General features: G+C 46.5%; 1 protein-coding gene across 20 annotated transcripts in view; it reads left to right on the forward strand.

Annotated features, from left to right (window-relative positions):
- ptprfa (protein tyrosine phosphatase receptor type Fa) overlaps positions 1-27,737 on the forward strand; it is a 370,905-nt gene that overhangs the window by 146,073 nt on the left and 197,095 nt on the right. For all 20 annotated transcript variants that reach the window (XM_082956977.1, XM_082956978.1, XM_082956976.1 and 17 more), the window contains one exon: positions 26,282-26,427. In XM_082956977.1, coding sequence (XP_082813103.1) covers positions 26,282-26,427 — 146 coding nt within the window. The remainder of the gene's footprint in view (positions 1-26,281; positions 26,428-27,737) is intronic.

The raw sequence follows: 27,737 nt of genomic DNA on the forward strand, positions 1-27,737 counted from the left end.
TCGCTCGTTGTCTCCCTTTCCCGTCACCTTTCAAGTCGTTGTGTGGTACTTCTGCCAGACTTGTGTGAGTGGGAGGCAGTTTTGAGTGCTGTCAACAGAGAGTGCAGAGAGCAGAAAAGAACAATGTATTATTTATCAGAACAAACATGACCGCTGGTGTTGCCGTACCATGCAGGCTCTTTCCAAATGGAGGTTTTTCACATTATTGAATTTCTCACACTGACTGATACTTTGCTGCATTCAGACAGTATTTTATCAGGGGCTGGAGGATAAGGTTCTACTGTTGAAGCACTATTCATCCTTACTACATGAGAAGCCAAAATGAGTATGACACCTGGGGGTTTAAAGCATGCTACAGTACATTTTTGAAATGTCACATACTATTTTCTTTGCTGAGTGAGAGAAGAGGAGATGAAAGAACTTTACCGATGTCAACTAGATTGAAGCGTTCATTCTATCGATTTATGGCATTATTATGGTGAACAGCGGTTTATGTAGTATTCTAGGGCAACAACTTATGACTGAAGAGAAGCTGCATGTATCTATAGACAAGTTGACCAACAAATAGTACACCAAAAAGTCAGAGATTATAAGCAGAAACTGTACAGCGCATTTTCTATATTATCAGGTTAGGTTCGGGAGCGGGTCTCAGATTTATGGCTGTATGACATATAGCCGGGCGGTTGCGGATGGGTTATTAGCAATTACGAGCGGGTGTGGGTGAACAAACAGCTGGCCCGTGCATCACTAACGTGCTTGTGTTTGGGAGTCTATAATCCAGTTTAAATGATGCCAGTGCTTATCAGTTGGTCATGTCCCGAACCAACAAAGCGTAGCGGCTAATATGCCAGGGATAAACAAACACACAGTCCTGCCAGGGCAGTCAAGAGCCAGCTGAGCAGGAGAGGAGTACACCACTAATTGGAGAGTGTATCACATCTTGATAATCCTTAAATCCATTCCCGATCACACACAAACGCACAGACACAGTGTAGCATCCAGCTCCCTCCTACGGTGTTTTGCTTCCTGCTGAGGCAGCCTATCACAGAGCAAGTCTCCTTCGGGAGGAAATGCATCACCTGCCCCTAGCACAGTCTCTCTGTGAGTCCTCTGCTCCATGGTCATGTATGTATCATCTCTCCATCAGTCCTCTGCTCCATGGTCATGTATGTATCATCTCTCCTTCAGTCCTCTGCTCCATGGTCATGTATGTATCATCTCTCCTTCAGTCCTCTGCTCCATGGTCATGTATGTATCATCTCTCCTTCAGTCCTCTGCTCCATGGTCATGTATGTATCATCTCTCCTTCAGTCCTCTGCTCCATGGTCATGTATGTATCATCTCTCCTTCAGTCCTCTGCTCCATGGTCATGTATGTATCATCTCTCCTTCAGTCCTCTGCTCCATGGTCATGTATGTATCATCTCTCCTTCAGTCCTCTGCTCCATGGTCATGTATGTATCATCTCTCCTTCAGTCCTCTGCTCCATGGTCATGTATGTATCATCTCTCCTTCAGTCCTCTGCTCCATGGTCATGTATGTATCATCTCTCCTTCAGTCCTCTGCTCCATGGTCATGTATGTATCATCTCTCCTTCAGTCCTCTGCTCCATGGTCATGTATGTATCATCTCTCCTTCAGTCCTCTGCTCCATGGTCATGTATGTATCATCTCTCCTTCAGTCCTCTGCTCCATGGTCATGTATGTATCATCTCTCCTTCAGTCCTCTGCTCCATGGTCATGTATGTATCATCTCTCCTTCAGTCCTCTGCTCCATGGTCATGTATGTATCATCTCTCCTTCAGTCCTCTGCTCCATGGTCATGTATGTATCATCTCTCCTTCAGTCCTCTGCTCCATGGTCATGTATGTATCATCTCTCCTTCTGGCCCTTTTCTATACTGCAGCTCAGCGCATGGAGAGTTACTGACCTACACACCTGACAGGTTATGCTATCAGCCACTTCAGTGAGTGGGTAGTGCACTAATTTCGACCAGGGCCCATAGGATAGTGCACTATAGTGAATAGGGTACCATTTGGGATGCACCGTGTGTGCTGACTGTGGTGCTGTAAAGATCTGTCTGCAATCACACCCAATCCCTAGAGTACCACTACAGGCTGCAGCAGTGTGTGTGTGTGTGTGTGTGTGTGTGTGTGTGTGTGTGTGTGTGTGTGTGTGTGTGTGTGTGTGTATGCAGAGTGAAGTAGTGTGAAACAGGTGTGTGTGTGTGTGTGTGTATGCAGAGTGAAGTAGTGTGAAACAGGTGTGTGTGTGTGTGTGTGTGTGTGTGTGTGTATGCAGAGTGAAGTAGTGTGAAACAGGTGTGTGTGTGTGTGTGTGTGTGTGTGTGTGTGTGTGTGTGTGTGTGTGTGTGTGTGTGTGTGCAGAGTGAAGTAGCGTGAAACAGGGTGTGTGTGTGTGTGTGTGTGTGTGTGTGTGTGTGTGTGTGTGTGTGTGTGTGTGTGTGTGTGTGTGTGTGTGCGCAGAGTGAAATAGCCTGTGACAGGTGTGTGTGTGTGTGTGTGTGTGTGTGTGTGTGTGTGTGTGTGTGTGTGTGTGTGTGTGTGTGTGTGTGCGTGCAGAGTGAAATAGCCTGTGACAGGTGTGTGTGTGTGTGTGTGTGTGTGTGTGTGTGTGTGTGTGTGTGTGTGTGTGTGTGTGTGTGTGTGTGTGTGCGCAGAGTGAAATAGCCTGTGACAGGTGTGTGTGTGTGTGTGTGTGTGTGTGTGTGTGTGTGTGTGTGTGTGTGTGTGTGTGTGTGTGTGTGTGTGTGCGTGCAGAGTGAAATAGCCTGTGACAGGTGTGTGTCAGTGAGAGACTCCATCACTGTGAGTACAGTAGTAACACGTCCTTCCCACTGCAGAATGCTACTTCATTAGACTGAGGGAGTGGAGCTACCATCATCCTGGATAATGTCCTAGGATGTGTCTGCAGGGAGGACTAAACACAATGTTTCCTTGCCTCATTTGGTTTTATAGCTGGGTTCCGGCTATAGTCCATGGCACCTCATCTCACAGGCCTCTAACAACTTCTCTAGATGCACTGCTGTCTGCTGGCTCCAGTAGAAGAGACATTATGCCAGGGAGGAGGGGCTGTGTTTTGACATTATTACATTAAGAACACCTGCTCTTTTCATGACATAGACTGATATGGTGTTGTGAAGGGAGGAGGGGGCGTGATGTGAAGGGAGGAGGGAATGTGTTGTGAAGGGAGGAGGGGGCGTGATGTGAACGGAGGAGGGAATGTGTTGTGAAGGGAGGAGGGGGTGTGATGTGAACGGAGGAGGGAATGTGTTGTGAAGGGAGGAGGGGGCGTGATGTGAACGGAGGAGGGAATGTGTTGTGAAGGGAGGAGGGGGCGTGATGTGAACGGAGGAGGGAATGTGTTGTGAAGGGAGGAGGGGGCGTGATGTGAACGGAGGAGGGAATGTGTTGTGAAGGGAGGAGGGGGCGTGATGTGAACGGAGGAGGGAATGTGTTGTGAAGAGAGGAGGGGGCGTGATGTGAACGGAGGTGGGAATGTGTTGTGAAGGGAGGAGGGGGCGTGATGTGAACGGAGGAGGGAATGTGTTGTAAAGGGAGGAGGGGGCGTGATGTGAACGGAGGAGGGAATGTGTTGTGAAGGGAGGAGGGGGCGTGATGTGAAGGGAGGAGGGAATGTGTTGTGAAGGGAGGAGGGGGCGTGATGTGAAGGGAGGAGGGAATGTGTTGTGAAGGGAGGAGGGGGCGTGATGTGAACGGAGGAGGGAATGTGTTGTGAAGGGAGGAGGGGGCGTGATGTGAACGGAGGAGGGAATGTGTTGTGAAGGGAGGAGGGGGCGTGATGTGAAGGGAGGAGGGAATGTGTTGTGAAGGGAGGAGGGTGTGTGTTGTGAAGGGAGGAGGGTGTGTGTTGTGAAGAGAGGAGGGGGCGTGTTGTGAAGGGAGGAGGGTGTGTGTTGTGAAGGGAGGAGGGTGTGTGTTGTGAAGAGAGGAGGGGGCGTGTTGTGAAGGGAGGAGGGTGTGTGTTGTGAAGAGAGGAGGGGGCGTGTTGTGAAGGGAGGAGGGTGTGTGTTGTGAAGGGAGGGGGGTGTGTGTTGTGAAGAGAGGAGGGGGCGTGTTGTGAAGGGAGGAGGGTGTGTGTTGTGAAGGGAGGAGGGGGCGTGTTGTGAAGGGAGGAGGGTGTGTGTTGTGAAGGGAGGAGGGGGCGTGTTGTGAAGGGAGGAGGGTGTGTGTTGTGAAGAGAGGAGGGTGTGTGTTGTGAAGGGAGCACTCCCTTCTCCCTGATCAATTTCTCTTGTTCACATACACAAAACATTAAGAACACCTGATCTTTCCATGACAGACTGACCAGGTGAATCCAGGTGAAAGCTATGATCCCTTATTGATGTCACCTGTTAAATCCACTTCAATCAGTGTAGATGAAGAGGAGACAGGTTAAAGAAGGATTTTAAAGTTTTGAAACAATTGAGACATGGATTGTGTATGTGTGCCATTCAGAGGGTGAATGGGCAAGACTAAAGATTGAAGTACCTTTGAACGGGGTATGGTAGTAGATGCCAGGTGCACCGGTTTGTGTCAAGGTGTTCCTAATGTTTGGTAGGCTCAGGGTATATACTGTGCGTCAAACACAACACAGGTATACATACACACACACACACACACACACACACACACACACACACACACACACACACACACACACACACACACACACACACACACACACACACACACACACACTCTTACACAGTAGGTTCCATCTTTAAGACACATCTGAACTAGAACAGTTTAATGTGTTGTGTACACATTAACAGTTGATCATACGATGCCTTGAGCACACAGCAGTTGTATATACTGTATAGTCTAGTCTGTCTATTGTGCTTCTTTTACAAGCCTTTTTTTGCATCATCTTTACAGTTTATTTTTAGAATGAAGTCGGTGGTGTAATGGATGGTGGTCCCGTTTTTCAATATGGACACAATATAATACAGGCATTGTTCTGTATATATTTACATTGATGTAAGGTATTTTATCCCTACCAGCAGCAAACAATATCGCACTCTGAACAACAGAATAAATTCCTTTTCTATTGCGAATCCTGTCTGTTTATTGAATGAGTTAAAAGAAGTAGCCTTGTTCACTTCCCCCAGTGTCATAGGCTGCGTCTCAAAGGGCACACTATTCCCTATGTAGTGCAAACTCTATGGGGCTCTGGTCAAAAGTAGTGGACAGCATAGGGAACAGGGTGCCATTTGAGACTCAGCCACACTGAATGGTGGGAAGGCTTTTTATTTTTTATCTTCTATTTAGTGGGGCGTATTGAATGGATGTTACCTGTAGTGCCTGGGAGGCTGCGAGCGAGGTGGTGATTGTTTACCTGTCAGTGTGACTGATCAGACGGTGGTATGCATGGCTGCTCTATCCTCTAGCCCCAGATCTCTCTGCTCAAATTCCTAATGAGACTTTCTTAACAAATAAGATACTTTGTTTGAAACTTTTGTCATTGTGAATTGCCTTTGAAACACAGCTCCCCTCCACCTTGCACAACATTTGACTATCTGGCTGTCTGCCTAGACACCATTACATTCTGTTTTTCCCCAGCCCAAATGACAAAAAGGGGCCTGTAGGACAAGCGTGTGGTGGGAATGACAATGTGACGTTTGAAACCACTGGTTGTAAACTAAAAGTCTCTGTCTCTCTCTCTCTCTCTCTCTCTCTCTCTCTCTCTCTCTCTCTCTCTCTCTCGCGCTCTCGCTGAACAGCAACATGCAACCCACTCTTACATCAGTAAGCTTTTATAGTGTCACCATGAGGCCATCTCCTTGTGTTCCAGGCCAATGGAACTGTGTGATCCTGCAATCTTTTTGTAAACCTGTGAGCCTAAAACAATCCTTTAATGGCAATTTCCTGGCAGGCTAGGAGCCCTCTCATACCTGTCTTCCACTTAAAGCTGCACTTAACAGTGATTCTGTCCATGCAGCGTTTCAGAAGGGTCAAAGGGTTTAAAGCTGAAGAGGAAAGAGGAAATGTTTCTGTTGTTGATGACTCGGATCACAGCAGAGTGCAGAGATAAAGTCTGCCTCCAACATGGCACCCTGTTCCATATAGTGCACTAGTTTTTGAAGGGCCCTGGTTAAATATAGTGCACTATAAAGGGAATAGGGTGCCATTTGGGATGCCCTCAAGCCCTGGCTGAACACATATTAGCAGGTACCATCGACAAGCACCAAATGAGTATTTTAGTAGATAGGGCCCATGTTGTGTGTCCTGTCCTTACAGGGTGCTACTTTCCTGGACTCTCATTGAAGTGCAAGTAGAAATCACGCCTTGAGGCAATCCACCCAGTGACCTATTTGTATTTGTCACCAGCCCTTGTCATTTTTCACTGTCTGATTGTCTATTTTTCTAAGTGGGTCTTAGATATAATCCTGCTCGCCTGTTGCTTTTATAAGAGCAATTACAGTGACAGCCTAAATGGTACATTATGATTCATATCTCTGAGAACAATGCGATACAATAACAATAGTATCATCAGACTGATGATACAAGCTCATTTCAACGATATTAAAACCACAACGTTTTCTAGGCCTAGTATTTCATGTAATAATGTTTGTTTCTGTTCGCTGATGCCAAAAGATTTTCTCTACATGCCCAAGCATTACCGACACGCATTTACCTGACAATCATCACGGCAGTCATCCACACGAGAGAGAACGTTTCACAATGAATATGAATTTGCCATCCAGCAACATCGGTAACGTTTCTATAATATGTATTCATGGCGGTGTGGAGAGGAGCCAGCATCAATAGCTGGGGAATTGGAAACCCTGGTGATCATGGGTGTTTCCTAAATGGCACCCTATTCTCGTTATAGTGCACTACATTTGAACAAGGCCCCATAGATTTCTGGTCAAAACTAGTGCACTATATAGGGAATAGGGTGCCATTTGGGACAAAGGTAATGTGTGCACTATCCTGCCATTCTTCAAGTCCGTTTGGAGAGGACCATTACTTTAATGCACTTCACAATGGGGAATAAAGAAAAGGTAATTTCACATGTGGTTCATCTCAGAATGGATTCACTCCTCTGTTGAATTATTGATTTTCTCTGAAAGAAAGCGAGATAGAGATGAGCGATGTTTTGTTCTGGGCGGTGGGCAAACTATAGTGTCTTCTTAACATGCAGAAGGAGCCCAGTCCACATAGTTATTCTCTATATGTCCTTGAAGACATAGAGCAGAACTTTAAGACATGTTTGGGACTAGTAAGAGAGAAAAAAACATACGATAGATGATGTCATCTTACTCTAGGCCCAGGATAAGTCCCAACCACCTAAAATGGCCCTGCTGTGTCCTTTCCAGTTTTTTATTGTGTTCTCTCTGAGCGTTTAATTCTAATATTGGATAGCATTTATTTGGCACTTTTCACTAGATCTCAAAGCATTGCACTGCATCGGACTAACTGACCCTGCACCACTGCCAATTTGTAGAACCCACTTGGGTAATTCAGGGCAGCCAATTTGTGCTAGGGCAGTCCTCACAAAACACACTGTCACAGTGGGGAGTGCTAATTTGGACCAGGGGATTTCTCTTCCTGACTTGTCACTCAATGGCTCAGTGACAACATCTGTGGTTTGGCATAGCTGGTTTTCTATTGCATTTATTTGCTTGATAAAACCTAAAGTTTCCATAAAATGTATAGAATTTCAAGAAAATTTGCTTTAAAACTGCAACATTTTCTTTGCACCCACAATAGGGGTGTGAACAGTTTATGTCATGAACTGTACTTTTGCCCATCTAAGTAAATGTGGCACTTGCATGCTCATGCAGGGGGGATGCGTGATGTTCCCCAATGCTGGAAGGGAACCCAGAGTGAAACAGTTTGGGAACCCCTGGTTTAGAGTAGAAAAGGCTGAGCTGCAGCCATTCCCTGAAGACCTCTATCCTGTTCTGTCCATCCTGTTGATAATGCCAGCTAAACCACCCATGAAGCAATGAGCTCATAACCAATATGGTTTATTCCAGAAAATGATTCACTATAGCCAGAGGAGGTTTAGATAAAAGGCTGCAGAGAGAAGTAGTTGGTGTTTTGGTGAGATGCCAGAGCTCTACAACCTACATAGAAGCTAGAGCTCTAGAACATGAGGCCAACATTTAAAATGTTGCAGAATTCATTTTTTATTTAAAACCATACTTTTGTAATATGTCTGTGTAATTACATCATTTGTTGACCCCTTTTTTTTCGTGATATCCAATTGGTAGTTACAGTCTTGTTTCATTGCTGCAACTCCCGAAGGGACTTGCCAGAAGTAAAGGTCGAGAGCCATGCGTCCTCCGAAACACGACCCTGCCAAGCTGCACTGCTTCTTGACACACTGCTCGCTTAACCTGGAAGCCTGCCGCACCAATGTGTCGTAGGAAACACCGTACAACCAAAGTCAGTGTGCATGCGCCCGGGCCACCACAAGGAGTCACTAAAGCAAGATGGGACAAGGTCAACCCTCCCCTAACCCAGACGACAATGGGCCAATTCTACGCCGCATCATGGGTCTCCCAGTCGCGGCCGTCTGCGACACGGCCCGGGGATCAAACCCAGGTTTGTAGTGACACCACTGCGATGCAGTGCCTGAGACCGCCGAGACCTCTACAACATGATTTCTGAAACGGTCTTCAGTTCTTCAAGTTCTCACCTCCTTTTTTTATTTATGGGAAGTTTATTTGAGGTAGTTCTCTCAAATGATATTCTTTATTGATAGTCAATCAATTGTAAGCTACAAAAAAGTCTGTACTGAAATAGCAAATTACAATTAATGTAGTAGTTTCCCACCAAAAGTATTGATGCTTGCAATAACCAAAAAACGATTTAAAATTTGGCTAAATAAATGAATTTAAAGTAGAGAACGATATTGACCGTACTGTATGATAATATGCAGTACGAATACAAAACATTAAGAACATAGTCTCACCCACCTAAAATGGCACTGCTCATCTGATTGTGAAGTGTCCTCTCCAGTTTGAATTGTGTTGTCTCTGAGCGTTTATGTCACAAACGTCGTACAGAGCGGACCAAGTTGCAGCGTGTGTTGAGTATCACATCTTTTATTTAAGTGAAACTTTCAAACAAAAACAATAAACAAGCAACGAAACGTAAAGTAACGTAATGCTACCTGCACATACACAAACAATTTCCCACAACCCAGGTGGGAACAATGGAGAACTTAAGTATGGTCTCCAATTAGAGACAACGAACATCAGCTGCCTCTAATTGGGAACCATACCAGAGCACCAACATAGAGATGAAAAGACTAGAACACCCCCTAGTCACGCCCTGACCTACAACACCATAGAGAACCAAGGGGTCTCTATGGTCAGGGTGTGACAGTACCCCCCCCCCCCCCCCCCAAAACCTGAAACCAAATGGGGAGAGTAGGGGGGGTGACTAGTGTTGGTGGCGGCTCCGATGCAGGTCGCCGCCCCTGCCCAGACCTCGGATCCGGCCATGGTGCCGGGCTGAAATCCGTGCCTGGACTTGGCATTGGCGCAGAGGAAGGCTCCGGCCTTGGAGCGGTTCTGGATGCCGTGCCTGGACTGGGCACCGGCGCAGAGGAAGGCTCCTGCCATGGAGCGGGACTGGACGCCGTGCCTGGACTGGGCATCGGTGCAGGTTGCACCGGACTGATGACACGCCCCTCAGGTCGAGTGCGTGGAGCCGGCACAGGACGCTCCAGGCTGGAGAGGCGCACTAAAGGCCTAGTGTGTGGAGCCGGTACAGGCGGCACCGGACTGGTGACACACACTTCAGGGCGAGTGTGGGGAGCTGGCACAGGACATACCGGACTGGAAAGGCGCACTGGAGGCCAGTTGCGTGAAACCAGCACAGACTTCACCAGACTGCTGACAGGCTCTTCAGGTCGAATGTTGAGTTGAACACACTTGACCAACATCTCTCTCCTCTCTCTCTCTCCCCCAACTTCTCCATCGCCTCCCTGATGGTCTCTGGCTCTTCCCTCTGCTCAGCCGCCAGCTCCATGTGCCCCCCCCCCAAAAGAATCTTGGGGTTTCTGTGGCAGCGGACTGAAGACACGCTTGAGCTGTAGCCTACTCCTTGCTAACTCTTCTCTCCGGTATCCCTCATTGCACTCCTCCATCGACTCCCATTCGGGCTCTGGCACTATACGCTGCTCAGCCGACCACCCCTCGTGCAAAAATCTTGGGTTTTTCTGCCCCCGGCGTCGTCGCTGTCCTTCCTGATTTCCTGGCGACTCCCGCCAAGGAAGGGTCTCTCATCCTCCCATGATCTCTTCCCAGGTCCAACTCACTTTTCCCTCCGTTGCACGCTGCTTGGTCCTTGTTTGGTGGAATATTCTGTCACGAACGTCGTACAGAGCGGACCAAGGCGCAGCGTGTGTTGAGTTCCACATCTTTTATTTAAGTGACACGGTCAAACAAAAACAATAAACAAGCAACGAAACGTAAAGTAACGTAGTGCTACCTGCACATACACAAACAATTTCCCACAACCCAGGTGGGAACAATGGAGAACTTAAGTATGATCTCCAATTAGAGACAACGAACATCAGCTGCCTCTAATTGGGAACCATACCAGAGCACCAACATAGAGATGAAAAGACTAGAACACCCCCTAGTCACGCCCTGACCTACAACACCATAGAGAACCAAGGGCTCTCTATGGTCAGGCCCTGACCTACAACACCATAGAGAACCAAGGGCTCTCTATGGTCACGCCCTGACCTACAACACCATAGAGAACCAAGGGCTCTCTATGGTCAGACCCTGACCTACAACACCATAGAGAACCAAGGGCTCTCTATGGTCAGGCCCTGACCTACAACACCATAGAGAACCAAGGGCTCTCTATGGTCAGGCCCTGACCTACAACACCATAGAGAACCAAGGGCTCTCTATGGTCACGCCCTGACCTACAACACCATAGAGAACCAAGGGCTCTCTATGGTCACGCCCTGACCTACAACACCATAGAGAACCAAGGGCTCTCTATGGTCAGGGCGTGACCTACAACACCATAGAGAACCAAGGGCTCTCTATGGTCACGCCCTGACCTACAACACCATAGAGAACCAAGGGCTCTCTATGGTCAGGCCCTGACCTACAACACCATAGAGAACCAAGGGCTCTCTATGGTCAGGCCCTGACCTACAACACCATAGAGAACCAAGGGCTCTCTATGGTCAGGCCCTGACCTACAACACCATAGAGAACCAAGGGCTCTCTATGGTCAGGCCCTGACCTACAACACCATAGAGAACCAAGGGCTCTCTATGGTCAGGCCCTGACCTACAACACCATAGAGAACCAAGGGCTCTCTATGGTCACGCCCTGACCTACAACACCATAGAGAACCAAGGGCTCTCTATGGTCAGGCCCTGACCTACAACACCATAGAGAACCAAGGGCTCTCTATGGTCAGGCCCTGACCTACAACACCATAGAGAACCAAGGGCTCTCTATGGTCAGGCCCTGACCTACAACACCATAGAGAACCAAGGGCTCTCTATGGTCAGGCCCTGACCTACAACACCATAGAGAACCAAGGGCTCTCTATGGTCAGGCCCTGACCTACAACACCATAGAGAACCAAGGGCTCTCTATGGTCAGGGCGTAACAGTTTAATTATAATATTGGACAGAATGTTTGACACCTTGTAGAGTCCATGCCTGACAAATTGAGTCTGTTCTGAGGGCAAAAGGGGGGGTGCAACTCAATATTAGGAAGGTGTTCCTAATGTTTGGTGGACTCAGTGTATGTTGCTAATAGCGCAACAAACCACATTAATGCAATGTATTGCCCCACTCCAATCACCTTCAATCCTACTCAACAAATAAGAGTCTACATGTAAGTGGCTGGATCCATTATTAATGGGAACAGATTGGTAGGACTCCAGTGCATGTATTGATTCCTCGCTCCAAATTGCCTGTTAATAGTGTTCTCTGAGTGGAGAATGGGTCACTGGGTCTAGCTTCTTGATTGCTGTCCGGTCCGCTGCAGTTTTGCTTACACTCACTCATTCAGCATGTTGTGAGTCCCAAATGGCTCCATATTCCCTATATAGGGCACAACTTTTGACCAGGCCCTTGTCAAAAGTAGTGCACTACACTTAGAAAAAAGGGCTCCAAAATGGTTCTTTGCTGTCCCTATAGGAGAACCCTTTTTGGTTCCAGGTGTAACCCATTTTGGTTCCATGTAGAATCCTCTGTGGAAAGGGTTGTACATGGAACCCAAAAGTGTTCCACCTGGAGCCAAAAGAGTTCTACCTGAAACCAAAAAGGGCTCTTCGAAGGGTTCTCCTATGGGAACAGCCAAATAACCCCTTTAGGTTATTTTCTAAGAGTGTATGTAGGGAATATGGTGCCATTTGGGACACATGCAGTGTAATGGCTGTTCTGGTGTATTCAGTATTCACTCCCTTCTGGAGAAATACAGTGAAGCTGGTACTGAAGCTCTCTAGGGGTGTTATGTTATTTTTGATGCAGAGGTATTTTCTGGTGGTGAGCTGCAGACAGGCAGGCCTCATGCTTTCTCTACCCCTACCTCTACCTCTACCCCTACCTCTACCCCTACCCCTACCTCTACCCCTACCTCTACCTCTACCGCTACCTCTACCTCTACCTCTACCTCTACCTCCTACCCCCTACCTCCTACCCTCTACCCTCCTACCTCCTACCCCTACCTCTACCTCCTACCTCTACCCTCTACCCTCTACCCTCTACCTCCTACACCCTACACCCTACCCTCTACCCCTACCTCTACCCTCTACCCCTACCTCTACCCCTACCCCTACCCTCTACCCTACCTCTACCCTACCCTACCCCTACCTCTACCCCTACCTCTACCTCTACCCCTACCTCTACCCCTACCCCTACCTCTACCTCTACCGCTACCTCTACCCCTACCCCTACCTCTACCTCTACCCCTACCCCTACCTCTACCCCTACCCCTACCTCTACCCCTACCCTTACCTCTACCTCTACCCCTACCTCTACCCCTACCCCTACCTCTACCCCTACCTCTACCTCTACCTCTACCCCTACCCCTACCTCTACCCCTACCCCTACCTCTATCTCTACCTCTACGCCTCCCCCTACCCCTACCCCTACCTCTACCTCTACCCCACCCCTACCTCTACCCCTACCCCTACCTCTACCCCTACCCCTACCTCTACCCCTACCTCTACCTCTACCTCTACCCCTACCTCTACCTCTACCCCTACCTCTACGCCTACCTCTACCTCTACCCCTACCTCTACCTCTATGCCTACCTCTACCTCTACCCCTACCCCTACCTCTACGCCTACCTCTACCTGTACCCCTACCCTACCTCTACCCCTACCTCTACCCCTACCCCTACCCCTACCTCTACCCCTACCTCTACCCCTACCTCTACCCCTACCCCTACCCCTACCTCTGCCTCTGCCTCTACCCCTACCCCTACCTCTACCCCTACCCCTACCTCTACCCCTACCTCTACCTCTACCTCTACCCCTACCTCTACCCCTACCTCTACCTCTACCCCTACCTCTACCCCTACCTCTACCCCTACCCCTACCTCTACCTCTACCCCTACCTCTACCCCTACCCCTACCTCTACCCATACCTCTACCCCTACCTCTACCACTACCCCTAGCTCTACCCCTACCCCTACCCCTACCTCTACCCCTACCCCTACCTCTACCTCTACCCCTACCCCTACCTCTACCACTACCTCTACCCCTACCTCTACGCCTACCTCTACCCCTACCTCTACCCCTACCTCTACCCCTACCTCTACCTCTACCCCTACCTCTACCTCTAGCTGTAGCCTACCTCTACCCCTACCTCTACCTCTACCCCTACCTCTACCTCTACCCCTACCTCTACCTCTACCCCTACCTCTACCTCTACCCCTACCTCTACCCCTACCTCTACGCCTACCTCTACCCCTACCTCTACGCCTACCTCTACCTCTACCCCTACCTCTACCCCTACCCCTACCCCTACCTCTACCCCTACCTCTACCTCTACCCCTACCTCTACCCCTACCTCTACCTCTACCCCTACCTCTACCCCTACCCCTACCTCTACCTCTGCCTCTACCCCTACCTCTACCCCTACCTCTACCCCTACCCCTACCTCTACCTCTACCCCTACCTCTACCCCTACCTCTACCCCTACCCCTACCTCTACCCCTACCTCTACCCCTACCCCTACCTCTACCCCTACCCCTACCTCTACCCCTACCCCTACCTCTACCCCTACCCCTACCTCTACCCCTACCCCTACCTCTACCCCTACCTCTACCCCTACCTCTACCCCTACCTCTACCTCTACGCCTACCTCTACCCCTACCTCTACCCCTACCTCTACCCCTACCCCTACCTCTACCCCTACCTCTAGCTGTAGCCTACCTCTACCCCTACCTCTACCTCTACCCCTACCTCTACCCCTACCTCTACCCCTACCTCTACCTCTACCTCTACCCCTACCTCTACCCCTACCTCTACCTCTAGCTGTAGCCTACCTCTACCCCTACCTCTACCCCTACCTCTACCTCTACCCCTACCTCTACCTCTCTCTGTACCTCTCTCTGTATATCTCTCTCTCTCTCTCTCTCTCTCTCTCTCTCTCTCTCTCTGTCTCGTTCCCAGGTTGTAGCGACGGAGAGCTAATGTCACAGCTGCACTCAAACTACCAGCTGTCCCTCTCTCTCTCTCTCTCTCTCTCTCTCTCTCTCTACCTCTCTTTCTCTCTCTACCTCTCTCTCTCTCTACCTCTCTCTCTCTACCTCTCTCTCTACCTCTCTCTCTCTCTCTCTCTCTCTCTCTCTCTCTCTCTCCCCCCTCTCTCTCTCCCTCTCTCTCTCTACCTCTCTCTCTCTCTCTCTCTCTCTCTCTCTCTCTCTCCCCCCTCTCTCTCCCTCTCTCTCTCTCTCTCTCTCTCTCTCTCTCTCTCTCTCTGTCTCGTTCCCAAGCTGTAGGGACGGAGAGCTAATGTCACAGCTGCACTCAAACTCCCAGCTGTCCCTCTCTTTCTCTCTCTTCTCCATCACTGCAGTCTGATCATTAACAGCTTTCTTTCTCTTCGTTATCGCTCGTTAAAGTTGATTTAGCCATTGTGAGACTATTGTTTGAATCTCGTGGCAGAGCTGAAATATTTACCACAAGCAGAACCAATTCTGTGTGTGTGTTTACGTGCATGCTTGTGTGCATGCCTCCATTCATGTACGTGCGCATACATGCTACCTCGGTTCATTCCCTCTTCACAGACTGGGCTCTTAATTCCCTGTGCCTCTGTTACTGCTCAGGCGAAAAGCATTAGGATATGCATGATTAGATAAAACACAGGCTAAACAGAGGGATGCTATGGAGGGGAGCGGTCCAGTATTAACCACTGGCTGTCCTGCTGATGGGACTGTGGCTGCGTCTCAAATGGCACCTGATTCCCGATATAGTGCACTAATTTCGACCAGGGCCCATAGGATAGTGCACTATAGTGAATAGGGTACCATTTGGGATGCACCGTGTGTGTGCTGACTGTGGTGCTGTAAGGATCTGTCTGCTATCACGCCCAATCCCTAGAGTACCACTACAGGCTGCAGCAGTGTGTGTGTGTGTGTGTGTGTGTGTGTGTGTGTGTGTGTGTGTGTGTGTGTGTGTGTGTGTGTGTGTGTGTGTGTGTGTGTGTGTGTGTGTGTGTGTGTGTGTGTGTGTGTGTGCAGAGTGAAGTAGCGTGAAACAGGTGTGTGTGTGCATGGTGAAGTAGCCTGTGACAGGTGTGTGTGTGTGTGTGTGTGTGTGTGTGTGTGTGTGTGTGTGTGTGTGTGTGTGTGTGTGTGTGTGTGTGCAGAGTGAAGTAGTGTGATACAGGTGTGTGTGTGTGTGTATGCAGAGTGAAGTAGTGTGAAACAGGTGTGTGTGTGTGTGTGTGTGTGTGTGTGTGTGTGTGTGTGTGTGTGTGTGTGTGTGTGTGTGTGTGTGTGTGAGTGTGTGTGTGTGTGCAGAGTGAAGTAGCGTGAAACAGGTGTGTGTGTGTGTGTGTGTGTGTGTGTGTGTGTGTGTGTGTGTGTGTGTGCAGAGTGAAGTAGTGTGCGACAGAGTGAGAGTAGCCTGTGACAGTGTGTGTGTGTGTGTGTGTGTGTGTGTGTGTGTGTGTGTGTGTGTGTGTGTGTGTGTGTGTGTGTGTGTGTGCGCAGAGTGAAATAGCCTGTGACACGGTGTGTGTGTGTGTGTGTGTGTGTGTGTGTGTGTGTGTGTGTGTGCGTGCAGAGTGAAATAGCCTGTGACAGGTGTGTGTCAGTGAGAGACTCCATCACTGTGAGTACAGTAGTAACACGTCCTTCCCACTGCAGAATGCTACTTCATTAGACTGAGGGAGTGGAGCTACCATCATCCTGGATAATGTCCTAGGATGTGTCTGCAGGGAGGACTAAACACAATGTTTCCTTGCCTCATTTGGTTTTATAGCTGGGTTCCGGCTATAGTCCATGGCACCTCATCTCACAGGCCTCTAACAACTTCTCTAGATGCACTGCTGTCTGCTGGCTCCAGTAGAAGAGACATTATGCTATTTAGCAGACGTTTTTATCCAAAGTAAAACGGTACGGTAGGGAAGGGAACCCTGTTCCTGGAGTGCCGCAAGTACTTCAGGATTTTGTCCCAACTAATTACCACACTGAGCTGCTTAGCTAATTGATCAGTTCAGTGATTGGCTAAATTCAACACAGGTCAGTTAAATGTGAAGTGTCTTGGGCACTCCAGGGTTGTCAACCCCTGAGGTACAGTTAGTGCATACTGTATATTGTTAGAACAATAATGCTTTCAGAATAGTTCTTTGTAAATGTGTCTGCGAGCCCTACAGGAATTAAACCTACTACCTTGGTGTTGCTAGTGCCATGCTCTTACCAACTGAGCAACACAGGACCTTGAGAGCATGCAGCCTGGGATACTGTACTGTCTGTTTATAGTACACCCCCATGGGTTCAGGGTTAAAGGTCATTGACTCTGCGTCCTCTGGAACAACAAGTGCACAACTCTGCCCATACCAACCCTAAACGGTCCTCTGACAGCAGTGTATGTTTTAGGCAGGGAGTCATGTGGGCAGCTTTTATGTTGATTCATTCCATTTTGTCATTGTTGATGTGTTAGAGATCCAACTAATCTTTACAAAATCCAGACTATCTCTCCACTTTTCCATCTGTCTCATTCTATATTCTGATAAAGGGATTATTATTTCTGGTGCCACTGTAGAGAGTGAGTTCAATTGTATTCTAGTACATGGAATTGACCCCAAATCATCTGGCTGCCATTTTAACAGACATAACTTGTGGTAATATGCCTGGTGCCTTGCACCAACAGAACAGCTTACCTGTCAATGCTGATACTGCTACACTACAGACATGAACTGAACCCAGTCAGATTCTCCCCAGGAATACAGGATCAATGAGCGGCCTTTTACTGATAAGGTGAATCACATTGAAGCTCAAATTGAATCTATTTATGATTAAATGATGATCATACGATTAAGTATTTATTACTTTGGAGACAGCGGCCCATGTTCCCTCAACATTTATGGCCAGCATTCAAATCCCTTACAAGGATCTGAACACATAATAACGTGTTATTCAACTTTTTCCTTATGGCCTATTTTTTACCTTCAATATTCACACAGTTTTTCTCTCTCCCTTAAATTGAAGAGGCCCGTTCTTGAATAATGTATATAGGAGGTCAAATGTTCTTCTCCCTCCTCTCTCTTTATCTCTCTCTCACCGCTCTCTTTCTTTCTCTCTATTTAAAAAGAAGAAGAAATCCAGCATAGTCACAGGGTCATGTACTGTATGAATGTGATGGAGAGAACATTCACAGCTGTCAGTCATACAAGTGTGGGGCTGAAGGAGAGAAAGAGCAGAGCTCAGAGCAGATTTTACATTTAGAATGTCATGGCCCAGGGGTCAGGCCATTGTGACCATGGAAAATAAATAGCTAAATAATTGGTGCGAACTCAACATCCTCTCAACCTCGATCCCCCACCGTGTCCCTCAGATTGAAAACCTAAGTCACCTCTAACTCTCTTTCTTTTTCTCTCTCTCTCTCTCTGTCTCTCTCTCTCTGTCTCTCTCTCTCTCTCTCTCTCTCTCTCTCTCCTCTCTGTCTGACTTTTTCTCTCTCTCTCTCTCTCTCTCTCTCTCTCTCTCTCTCTCTCTCTCTCTGTCTCTCTCTCTCTCTCTCTCTCTCTCTCTCTCTCTCTCTCTGTCTGACTTTTTCTCTCTCTCTCTCTCTCTCTCTCTCTCTCTCTCTCTCTCTGTCTGTCTGTCTGTCTCTCTCTCTCTCTCTCTCTCTCTCTCTCTCTCTCTCTCTCTCTCTCAGTTCCCACTGGAGCATGTATATGGGGTGCTGGTTCACCGTCTGTGGGGTTGTGGGGCATCGGGGGCTTCTATGCACAATGGACGAGGAGGAGGGCTTGGTTCTAACTTTTTACGTTCGTTAAGATGAAGTAAAGTTTGTGGTTTTAATGATGAACTATTGGGCCAATAAAGGTATTTTAAAATAAAACAGTCTCTATTCATCTAAATATCTTTCTCTCTTTACTCTTGCTTGCTCTATCTTCTTTTCCTCTAAAATTGTGTTTTAAAGGGCAACCTTGTCCTCCTGAATTCTCCCATCCCCGGTCACATCACCTTCCTTCTCCCTCTTATGTACTACCCAATAGAGACCTTCCTAGCGGCCATTTTGAAGTTGTTGTTGTTGTGACATTGTGCCAGTAGCAGAATATTGATTCAACATTCCGGTGGACTGCAGATGATTTTATTTGAGGACAAGTATAGGAGTAGAGGTAGTTGGCAGACAGACAGACAGACAGACAGACAGACAGACAGACAGACAGACAGACAGACAGACAGACAGACAGACAGACAGACAGACAGACAGACAGACAGACAGACAGACAGACAGTGGTATCTAACTATCCTGTCCCTTAGAGACTGCCCTGTATTCTTGTTTCTTTAAGCCTGGGTTCATGCAGGGGGAAACTCGGTTCCCTAGTGGACTGTCAAACAGAAGGCACCTCTGTTGGTCTAGGCAGGTAGCTCGGTGGTTATGTGTGTTTGGCCAATAACCGTAAGGTTGCTTGTTCAAATCTCTGAGCTGACTAGGTGAAACATCTGTTGATGTGCCCTTGAGCAAGGCATGGAACCCTGATTGTTTCACTGGATAACAGTGTCTGTTAAAATGTACACTGAGTCTACTAAACATTAGGGACACCTGCTCTGTCCATGACGTAGACTGACCAGGTGAAGCCATGATCCCTTATTGATGTTACTTGTTAAATCCAAGTCAGTCAGTGTAAATGAAGGGAGACATGGATGGTGTGTGTGCCATTCAGAGGGTGAATTGGCAAGACACAATACTTAAATGCCTTTCAACGGGGTATTGTACTAGGTGCCAGGCGCTCCGGTTTGTGTCAAGAACTGCCATGGTGCTGGGTTTTTCACACTCCACAGTTTCCCGTGTGTATCAAGAATGGTCCACGACCCAAAGGACATCCAGCCAACTTGACACAACTGTGGGAAGCACTGTAGTTAACATGGGCCAGCATCCCTGTGGAATGCTTTTGAACCTTGTAGAGGCCATGCCCTGATGAATTGAGACTGTATTGCAACTCAATATTAGGAAAGTGTTCTTAATGTTTTGTACAGTGTATTTCTCATTCCCCTCTGAGTGGTGAGAGAGAGAGAGTGAGAGAGACAAAGAGAGTGAGGGAGTGAGAGAGAGAGCACTGTGGCTGTGTTATCATCATTGCTGTGTCTAAGCAGTGTGTAATTCTTTCCTGATATGTGATACCTAGTCTAATTCTGTTCCTCCATAGGGATCCCACTCACTGTGTTTTATACAATGAATTCTACATTACTTCATGGGATTTGTCATAGCTCTAGCAGTGTGGGTTTAGGGCTTAGTATAGTTCTAACGGACAGTATTGTTTGCATCTTGGTTAGTATGTAGTCACAAAGGAAAACAATATTAATCAAACTAGTATTGACAGCCGTTATGGATGAGGCCAATTTACAGGGAAACTGCCATTTGAGACCAAGACAGAGTCTACAGAGTGGAACATGGCAGCCATTACATCATCACAGTACAGCACGGAGCGATGAGGACAGCTCAACGCTCGCTTAGTGTCTCGGTCAGAGTTACAGCGGTGAAATAAGCACTCCGTTTAGGAGAAACGCTGAGGCCAGGAGGATATTTTGGGGCAGGAGAAAAGGGATGGATGGAGGGAGGGAAAAAGGAGAGAAAGATTGGGGTAATTACACTACAGTCGGCTTTGCCTCACTTCTAGGGTTGAATGGCGGGAACCCAGTTATCGAGATCTTCCCGGGATTACAGCCCAAAACCACTCCCTTTTCCTGGGATAAATAACTGCGAGAAACCAGTCAAATATAATACATTATTTATATGAATAGCATGGCGTGAAATGGAACTGTTAAATTGGATGCAATATCTAAATCTGGCTTCTTTACAGCCTCTGCATGAGGAATCAACGCTAAGGGTGGGGACAGACAGCCCATCTCAGTGTGGAGTGCAGTTCACAATGCATGTAGACCTACAATATCACCTCATCATGTAAACTTTTTTCTTCTGACAGGTAGGCCTACATTTGCTGCAGCATAGCCTATGCTACAGTAATATTGTCCCGCCTGCTCCCGCTCTCCCTCTCTGGTGCTCGAGGGCGCCAGATTGCCTATCATTACGCACACCTGTCCCCTTTGTTACGTGCACCTGCGCCTCATTGGACCCACCTGAACTCCTTCATTATTTGATTGCCTCCCCTTTATCTGTCTGTATCCTCTGTTCCATCCCTGTCAGCATTGATGTCGTTACTTTGTCTCCTGTCCAGACGCTGTTCCTGTCCTGTTTCATGTCCGTAGTTTATTAAATGTTCTCCCTGTACCTGCTTCCTGTCTCCAGCGTCAAACCTCACAAATATAAAGACGGAATGCGCGTCTAATTTACCCATCTTCACCTTATTTTTTCATTGTAAAAATTATACATTTTTTCATTGCAGCAGCAGAGTTTTAAAGCCTATCACTCAAATATCGTGGCTTTAAATCAGTGCATGCGCGAGCACTCCCGCAGTCTTTCTCTCTCTCTTTCAACTCCATTCAAATTGCATCCAAAATAGATCATCCTGTTCTAGATAGATATATTGCTCTATATATAAATGGCCAAGCCTCTTTACGGTAACAAATTCAATGCAGTATTAGCCTTATATTTAGCTAATTAATTATGGGTTATGCATAATAATCTTATAATTTATAGCTTTTGTCTCTTGCGCAATACACAAGCACCTGTGCTTCACTGGCCTCTCCTTAAGAAACGCTCCTTGCCTCTTGGAGCCCCATGCAGGAAAAGCTAGACTAGAATAGCTTACTGGACATCATTTATTTAGCATTTCTTATACCAATAGACTATTTGAAGATGGATGCAAGCTCTTTTTTGCTGAGTATTAAATACAGCAGCCAATATAACTCACGGGTGGTTTGAAAGACGCGAGAACGTGCGATGGCGGTAGGCTATAGCAGTTATTTATTCAGACCCGTAACCATTCAATCTTCGTGAAAGCCTTCTGCATCTAATTCTAGTCCTGTATTATTCAAGGATGTCATTAGAATGATGAAGATAAGGACAACAAAATTAATTGGAGGTAGGCTAATAACGTTAGGATAAATATTATGAAAGGTATATAGGCTTATGCATCAGCCTACTAATTATACAAATAGGCCCTATTATATTTCTAAATGGAAATTAAATTCACTAGCCTATTATTGTAACTTTATAGTCCGCATGTGCTGCACCAGAATCATATGTTCTCTTCTGCTTTATCATGGTTTGAACGATGTGTGTAATTCCAGTCCATATAAGACAGTATAATACAATACGGCACAGTTATACAGTTCACAAGATTAGCCTACTGCAGCTATCCAAGAGAGCATATAGCTAGCTACATCTATGGGCTTTATGTTTTTCTGTTGTGCGTAATGTGCAGTAGCCTATATCATATATGTATTGGATAAATGCTAAATCATTTTGGACTTTTTTGGGCTTGGGCTCATTAAATGTTGTTAATGTAGGGCTCATAAAACGTATTTTAATATATGGCTCGTCAGGCTCAGCTAGCATCAAGTTAGAATGTTTATGCTGATCAAAGTTCTAACCAAATCCAGACATATTTATATGCTTTATAATGCTTTTGAATGACACTTCCAGATTTGGCGGAAAATACTGGGTTACCTGGGAGAAAAGGGATTTATTCTCGGGATGGAACATTTGTAAAATACCGGGAAAATATTTAATCCTACTCACTACCCCCTACATCTAGCGCCCACACATCACGTTTTATTAACCCTTCCTTACCCTACAGATACTGTGGCTGTGCCAAGTGTCACCCTGTTCCCTAAATAATGCACTACCTTTGATGAGAGCCCTATGGGCCCTAATAAGTGCACCATTTTTAGGGAATAGGATTCCATTTGGGACGCAGACCTGTAACTGCACCTTAACACAGAGACACTGACATACACATCCCTCCTGCTCTCTGAAAACAGGCCTGATTCCCCAAGGGCAGGCATAGATCTGCATAATGCATCTACTGCCAGGAACCGAGATACACATGTACACATGCACACACGTACACACACAGAGAGAGAGAGAGAGAGAGAGAGAGAGAGAACCCAGGCAGAATACTGTATGTTTTGTCGGCATGTATTTGTAATAGCCCGGTGTGTGTGTGTGCATGTGTTAGCCTGCAGCGGTGGTGCTCTGACGAGTTCAGTGGAATATTTAATTACATCTCTGTCTCATCATTATCCCTCTAATGTTTGTTGCCATGGAGCTTTAATATGATGGTGTGTCATCCCAGACAGTTCATTGTGTTCCGTTTGATACCCCCTCCTCTGAGATATGAGACACAGACTGCATCCTAAATGACATTATTTTCCCTATTTAGTGCACTACTTTAGTAGTGTATCATATAGGGAATAGGGTGCCTTTTGGGAGGCAGAGAGTCTTGTGGTTCTTAAGTGGTCAAGCCTAGGGTTTGGGTTAATTCCACATGTTTATTCAGGCATGATAAAGAAGCATATTTAAGATTTAGATTCATATCTATGCGTAGTCACTTCACCCCTACCTACATGTACAAATGACCTTGACTAACCTGTACCCCCGCACATTGACTCTGTACCGGTACCCCCTGTATATAGCCTCCTTATTGTTATTTTATTGTGTTACTTTTATTATTAGGTTTTACTTTAGTTTATTTAGTAAATATTTTCTTAACTCTTCTTGACCTGCACTGTTGGTTAAGGGCTTGTAAGTAAGTATTTCACGGTAAGGTCTACACTTGTTGTATTCAGCGCATGTGACAAATAAAGTTTGATTTGATTTGCTAGTTTCGTATCATTATTAATGAGAGAGACTGGAACTGGAAGGTATGCACTGGAAGTGGTATGTCAAGTACAGCAACAACCCAACACATGACAGGAAGGACAATACAGCACTGGACGGTTTTGGTTCGCAGGCTTTTTTGACTCGATTTGGATGCAGGCAGTTTGGTATCCGTGTTTTTAAAACACACATTGTTACTGCCTGAACATTAACTGGTAGGGAACCTGCCCAGAGCTGCCTAGTCCTGTGTTATTGTTGTCTTTCTCTGTCTCTCTGTCTGGCCTTGATGGTCCTAACGTATACTTGGTACAGTCAGCAGAGGATCAGCCTCCTCTCTGATTCCTCCTTAGGTTTTGTCCTTCTAGGGAGTAGCAGAACAGAGCAGAATAGAGCAGAGTAGAGCAGCAGGCAGAGTAGAGCAGAATAGAGCAGAGTAGAGCAGAATAGAGCAGAGTAGAGCAGAACAGAGCAGAGTAGAGCAGAACAGAGCAGAGTAGAGCAGAATAGAGCAGAGTAGAGCAGAACAGAGCAGAGTAGAGCAGAGGAGAGCAGAATAGAGCAGAACAGAGCAGAGGAGAGTAGAGTCTTTATTATCCCGAGGAGGAATTCATTTTGCAGCAAATATTAAAAAAAACACAATGAACACTTGACATTAATATACTGTACACAAAAACCAGTATGTACAGCAATATGTACACAGTACACAATAATACTACAGCTTGTTAGCAGCTGTGATGAAGCTGTGATGAAGGAGAGTGTAGACCTGTTCATTTTAAACTTAGGGAGCTTGTATCTGCGCTCTGAGGGAAGCATTGTCAATTAATCAAACACGGGATGCTGGGAGTTCCTCAGAATAGATTGCGCCTTGAGTATGACTCGTGTCTGATACAGGTTTATACCAGTGATCCTGCTACGTTGTTTCACAATGCTACCTAGCCCATTCATAGATGCTAACTAGCGCCTATTGACGATCGTATCTTCTGGCTGGAGGAGTTTTGCTAAGAGCTACGACGCTCGTTCTGAACGTTAAACCGCATCGCTTGTGGTACTGTTTTGGAAATATAAGGAACGTATCTTTCATATCAGGGATGTTACAGCGCTTGTTTACAGAAAACAGACAGAAAACAGAGGCATTGCTGTGCTAATCAGCTATCTGCGTCTCTGAACACCTGTGTGTAAACGGAAGACAGACGTATTGTCACTAAAAAATACTATTGGCTGCAACTGTGTTAAACCGGTTAAAACAGTGTACAGTAAGTGTGTATTTTGCATTTGTGAAATTATTTTGATTGATACACTACATGACCAAAAGTATGTGGCCACCTACTTGTCGAACATCTCATTCCAAAATCATGGGTATTAATATGGAGCTGGTCCTTCCTTTGCTGCTATAACAGCCTCCACTCTTCTGGGAAGGCTTTCAACTAGATGTTGGAACATTGCTGCGGGGACTCCATTCAGCCGCAAGAGCATTAGTAAGGTTGGGCACTAATTTTGGGCGATTAGGCCTGGCTTGCAGTCGGCTTTCCAATTCATCCCAAAGGTTTTCGATGGGGTTGTGGTCAGGGCTCTGTGCAGGCCAGTCAAGTTCTTCCACACCAATCATCGACAAGCCATTTCTGTATGGACCTCGCTTTGTGCATGGGGGTATTGTCATGCTGAAACAGGAAAGGGCCTTCCCCAAACTGTTCCCACAAAGTTGGAAGCACATAATTGTTTAGAATGTCATTGTATGCTGTAAAGTTAAGATTTCCCTTCACTGGAATTAAGGTGCCTAGCCCGAACGATGAAAAACAGCCCCACACCAATATTCCTCCTCCACCAAACATTACATTTGGCACTATGCATTCGGGCAGGTATTGTTCTCCTGGCATCCACCAAACCCAGATTCGTCTGTCGGACTGCCAGATGGTGAAGCGCGATTCATCACTCCAGAGTTTCCACTGCTCCAGAATCCACTGGCGGCAAGATTTACACCACTCCAGCCGATGCTTGGCATTGCGCATGGTGATCTTAGGCTTGTGTGCGGCTGATTGGCCATGGAAACCCATTGTCCCAACGAACAGTTATTGTGCTGATGTTGCCTCCAGAGGCAGTTTGTAACTCAGTATTGAGTGTTGCAACTGAGGACAGACAATATTTACTTGCTACGCGCTTCAGCACTCGCAGTAAAGTTCTGTGAGCTTGTGTGGCCTACCACTTTGCGGCTAAGCCATTGTTGCTCGTAGACATTTTCTCACAATAACAGCACTTACAGTTGACCGGGGCAGCTCTAGCAGGGCAGAAATTTGACAAACTGACTTGTTGGAAAGGTCGCATCCTATGACAGTGCCACATTGAAAGTCGCTGAGCTCTTCATAAGGCCATTCTACTGCCAATGTTTGTCTATGGAGATTGCATGGCGGTGTGCTCAATTTTATACACCTGTCAGCAACAGGTGTGGCTGAAATTGCAGAATCTACTAATTTGAAGGGTTGTCCACATACTTTTGTATTTATAGTGTATGAAAGTAGAAGGCTTTATATTCAGACTCATTTGGGGCAGCAGCGTAGCCTAGTGGTTAGTGCATTGGACTAGATAACCAAAAGGTTGCAAGATCAAATCCACAAGGTATAAATCTGTTGTTCTGCCCCTGAACAAGGCACTTAACTCACTGTTCCAAGGCCATCATTGACAGTAAGAATTTGTTCTTAACTGACTTGCTTAGTAAAATAAAAATGTTTCTAGAGCTGTACTGCAATTGATTATCTGTGCTCTGAGGGGAATTTTTTCCACTGTGCTGCTGTTTACAATTTGGGGTCAATTTGATTGATACATACATTAGTTATCCTCTCTCTATCTCTCTCTCTCCCAGGCATGCCCAATTTCATCAAATCTCCAGACGACCAGACAGGTATTTCGGGAGGAGTAGCGTCCTTCGTTTGCCAGGCGGTGGGTGATCCCAAGCCACGCATCACCTGGATGAAGAAGGGCAAGAAAGTCAGTTCTCAGCGCTTTGAGGTATATGGTCTACTTTACTATTGTATTTCATTGTTTAATTGTTAATTGTTAATTGACGATATTGCATCAGATTTTAGCTACATAGCTACATAATTCTCAACCATAAATGAGAATGAATGAGCTTTCCGGTGCAGAAATGGTAAGAAACATTGTAGGAAGCCCAGGCAGACATAGTAGTCCTTTCCAAATGACATGAATAGATTCATTCTTATTCTGTGGGCGTACCCACATCCTTGTTTCAAAGCACCACTCAACCACATAGTCTGTTTGTCTGTGTCAGTTCAGTGACCACCTCCTCTCGCTCTGTCTGCCTTTTCTTCCAGCGTCTGAAGCAATGTGGATGTATGCCACCCTGCTCAGACAAGACAGACAGAGAGATAGACAGACAGGCCAGGTAGGCAGGCATACAGACAGACAAGCAGGCAGACATACGCTGAAAGCAGTAGCAGCAGGGAGGCCTATTAGCTGCCAGCTAGTAGAAATGGTTTCAAGTGAAGCGGTCTCAACATGGGTCCTTCCACAGATGCAGACACTCAGCTCACACTGACGTGATTAATAGGAAATATCTTCTATCTGTCTGCACGGCACTCCTCAAACTGAGCCCTGCTCTGTGTGCAGTCGGTGTGGAGGTGTGAGAGAGCATGGGAGAGCAGTGGGCCCAGGGGGAGAGAGGAGAGGACTTCACTTCAGACCTGGGTTGAAATTATGGTTGCAAAGGGTCGGAAACTTTCCAGTAAATTTCTGAAATTTTTCCATGGGAAGTTAAGCCCTGGAATTTGGGGAATTTTGCTTAAATTCATCAAAAACTTAGGCTTATAACAGTGAACCTTTTTTTGTGGTATACGCATAAGGCAATTCCAGGTCTTGTGGCATATTTTGGTTAAACTATCCCCAATTCGATGGAATTGCAACCCTCTGTATGCACAGTGCACTCTTCCATCACATGTACAGCTGATTCTCAAGATCTTGCACACTAATGAGATGCTACTGAGCCCACACTACTACACTGTCTGAGCCAAGGACTACATGCTTTCTGGTAAGTTTTGATTACAATACTGGGTGGGGTGAATATATTTTATATGACATACATGATGTTTTGTTAACTAGTAAATAGTAGCCTACAGCAAAGTGTGTTTAAATAATTTCTAACTTGTTAACAATTTCTGCTACGATGTGGGTTTTAGCTTGCTTGAGCCTGCTAACTGAGGAGTGTTAATTTACTTGTTTCCATACATGTTTCATTTTAAAACATTTATCTTACAAAGGAGTTGTTAAATCTAACTGCTTAGCTATTTATCTGTACATGGAAA

Source organism: Salmo salar, chromosome 10 (assembly GCF_965601325.2).
Source record: "Salmo salar chromosome 10, fSalSal1, whole genome shotgun sequence".
Lineage (NCBI taxonomy): Eukaryota > Metazoa > Chordata > Actinopteri > Salmoniformes > Salmonidae > Salmo > Salmo salar.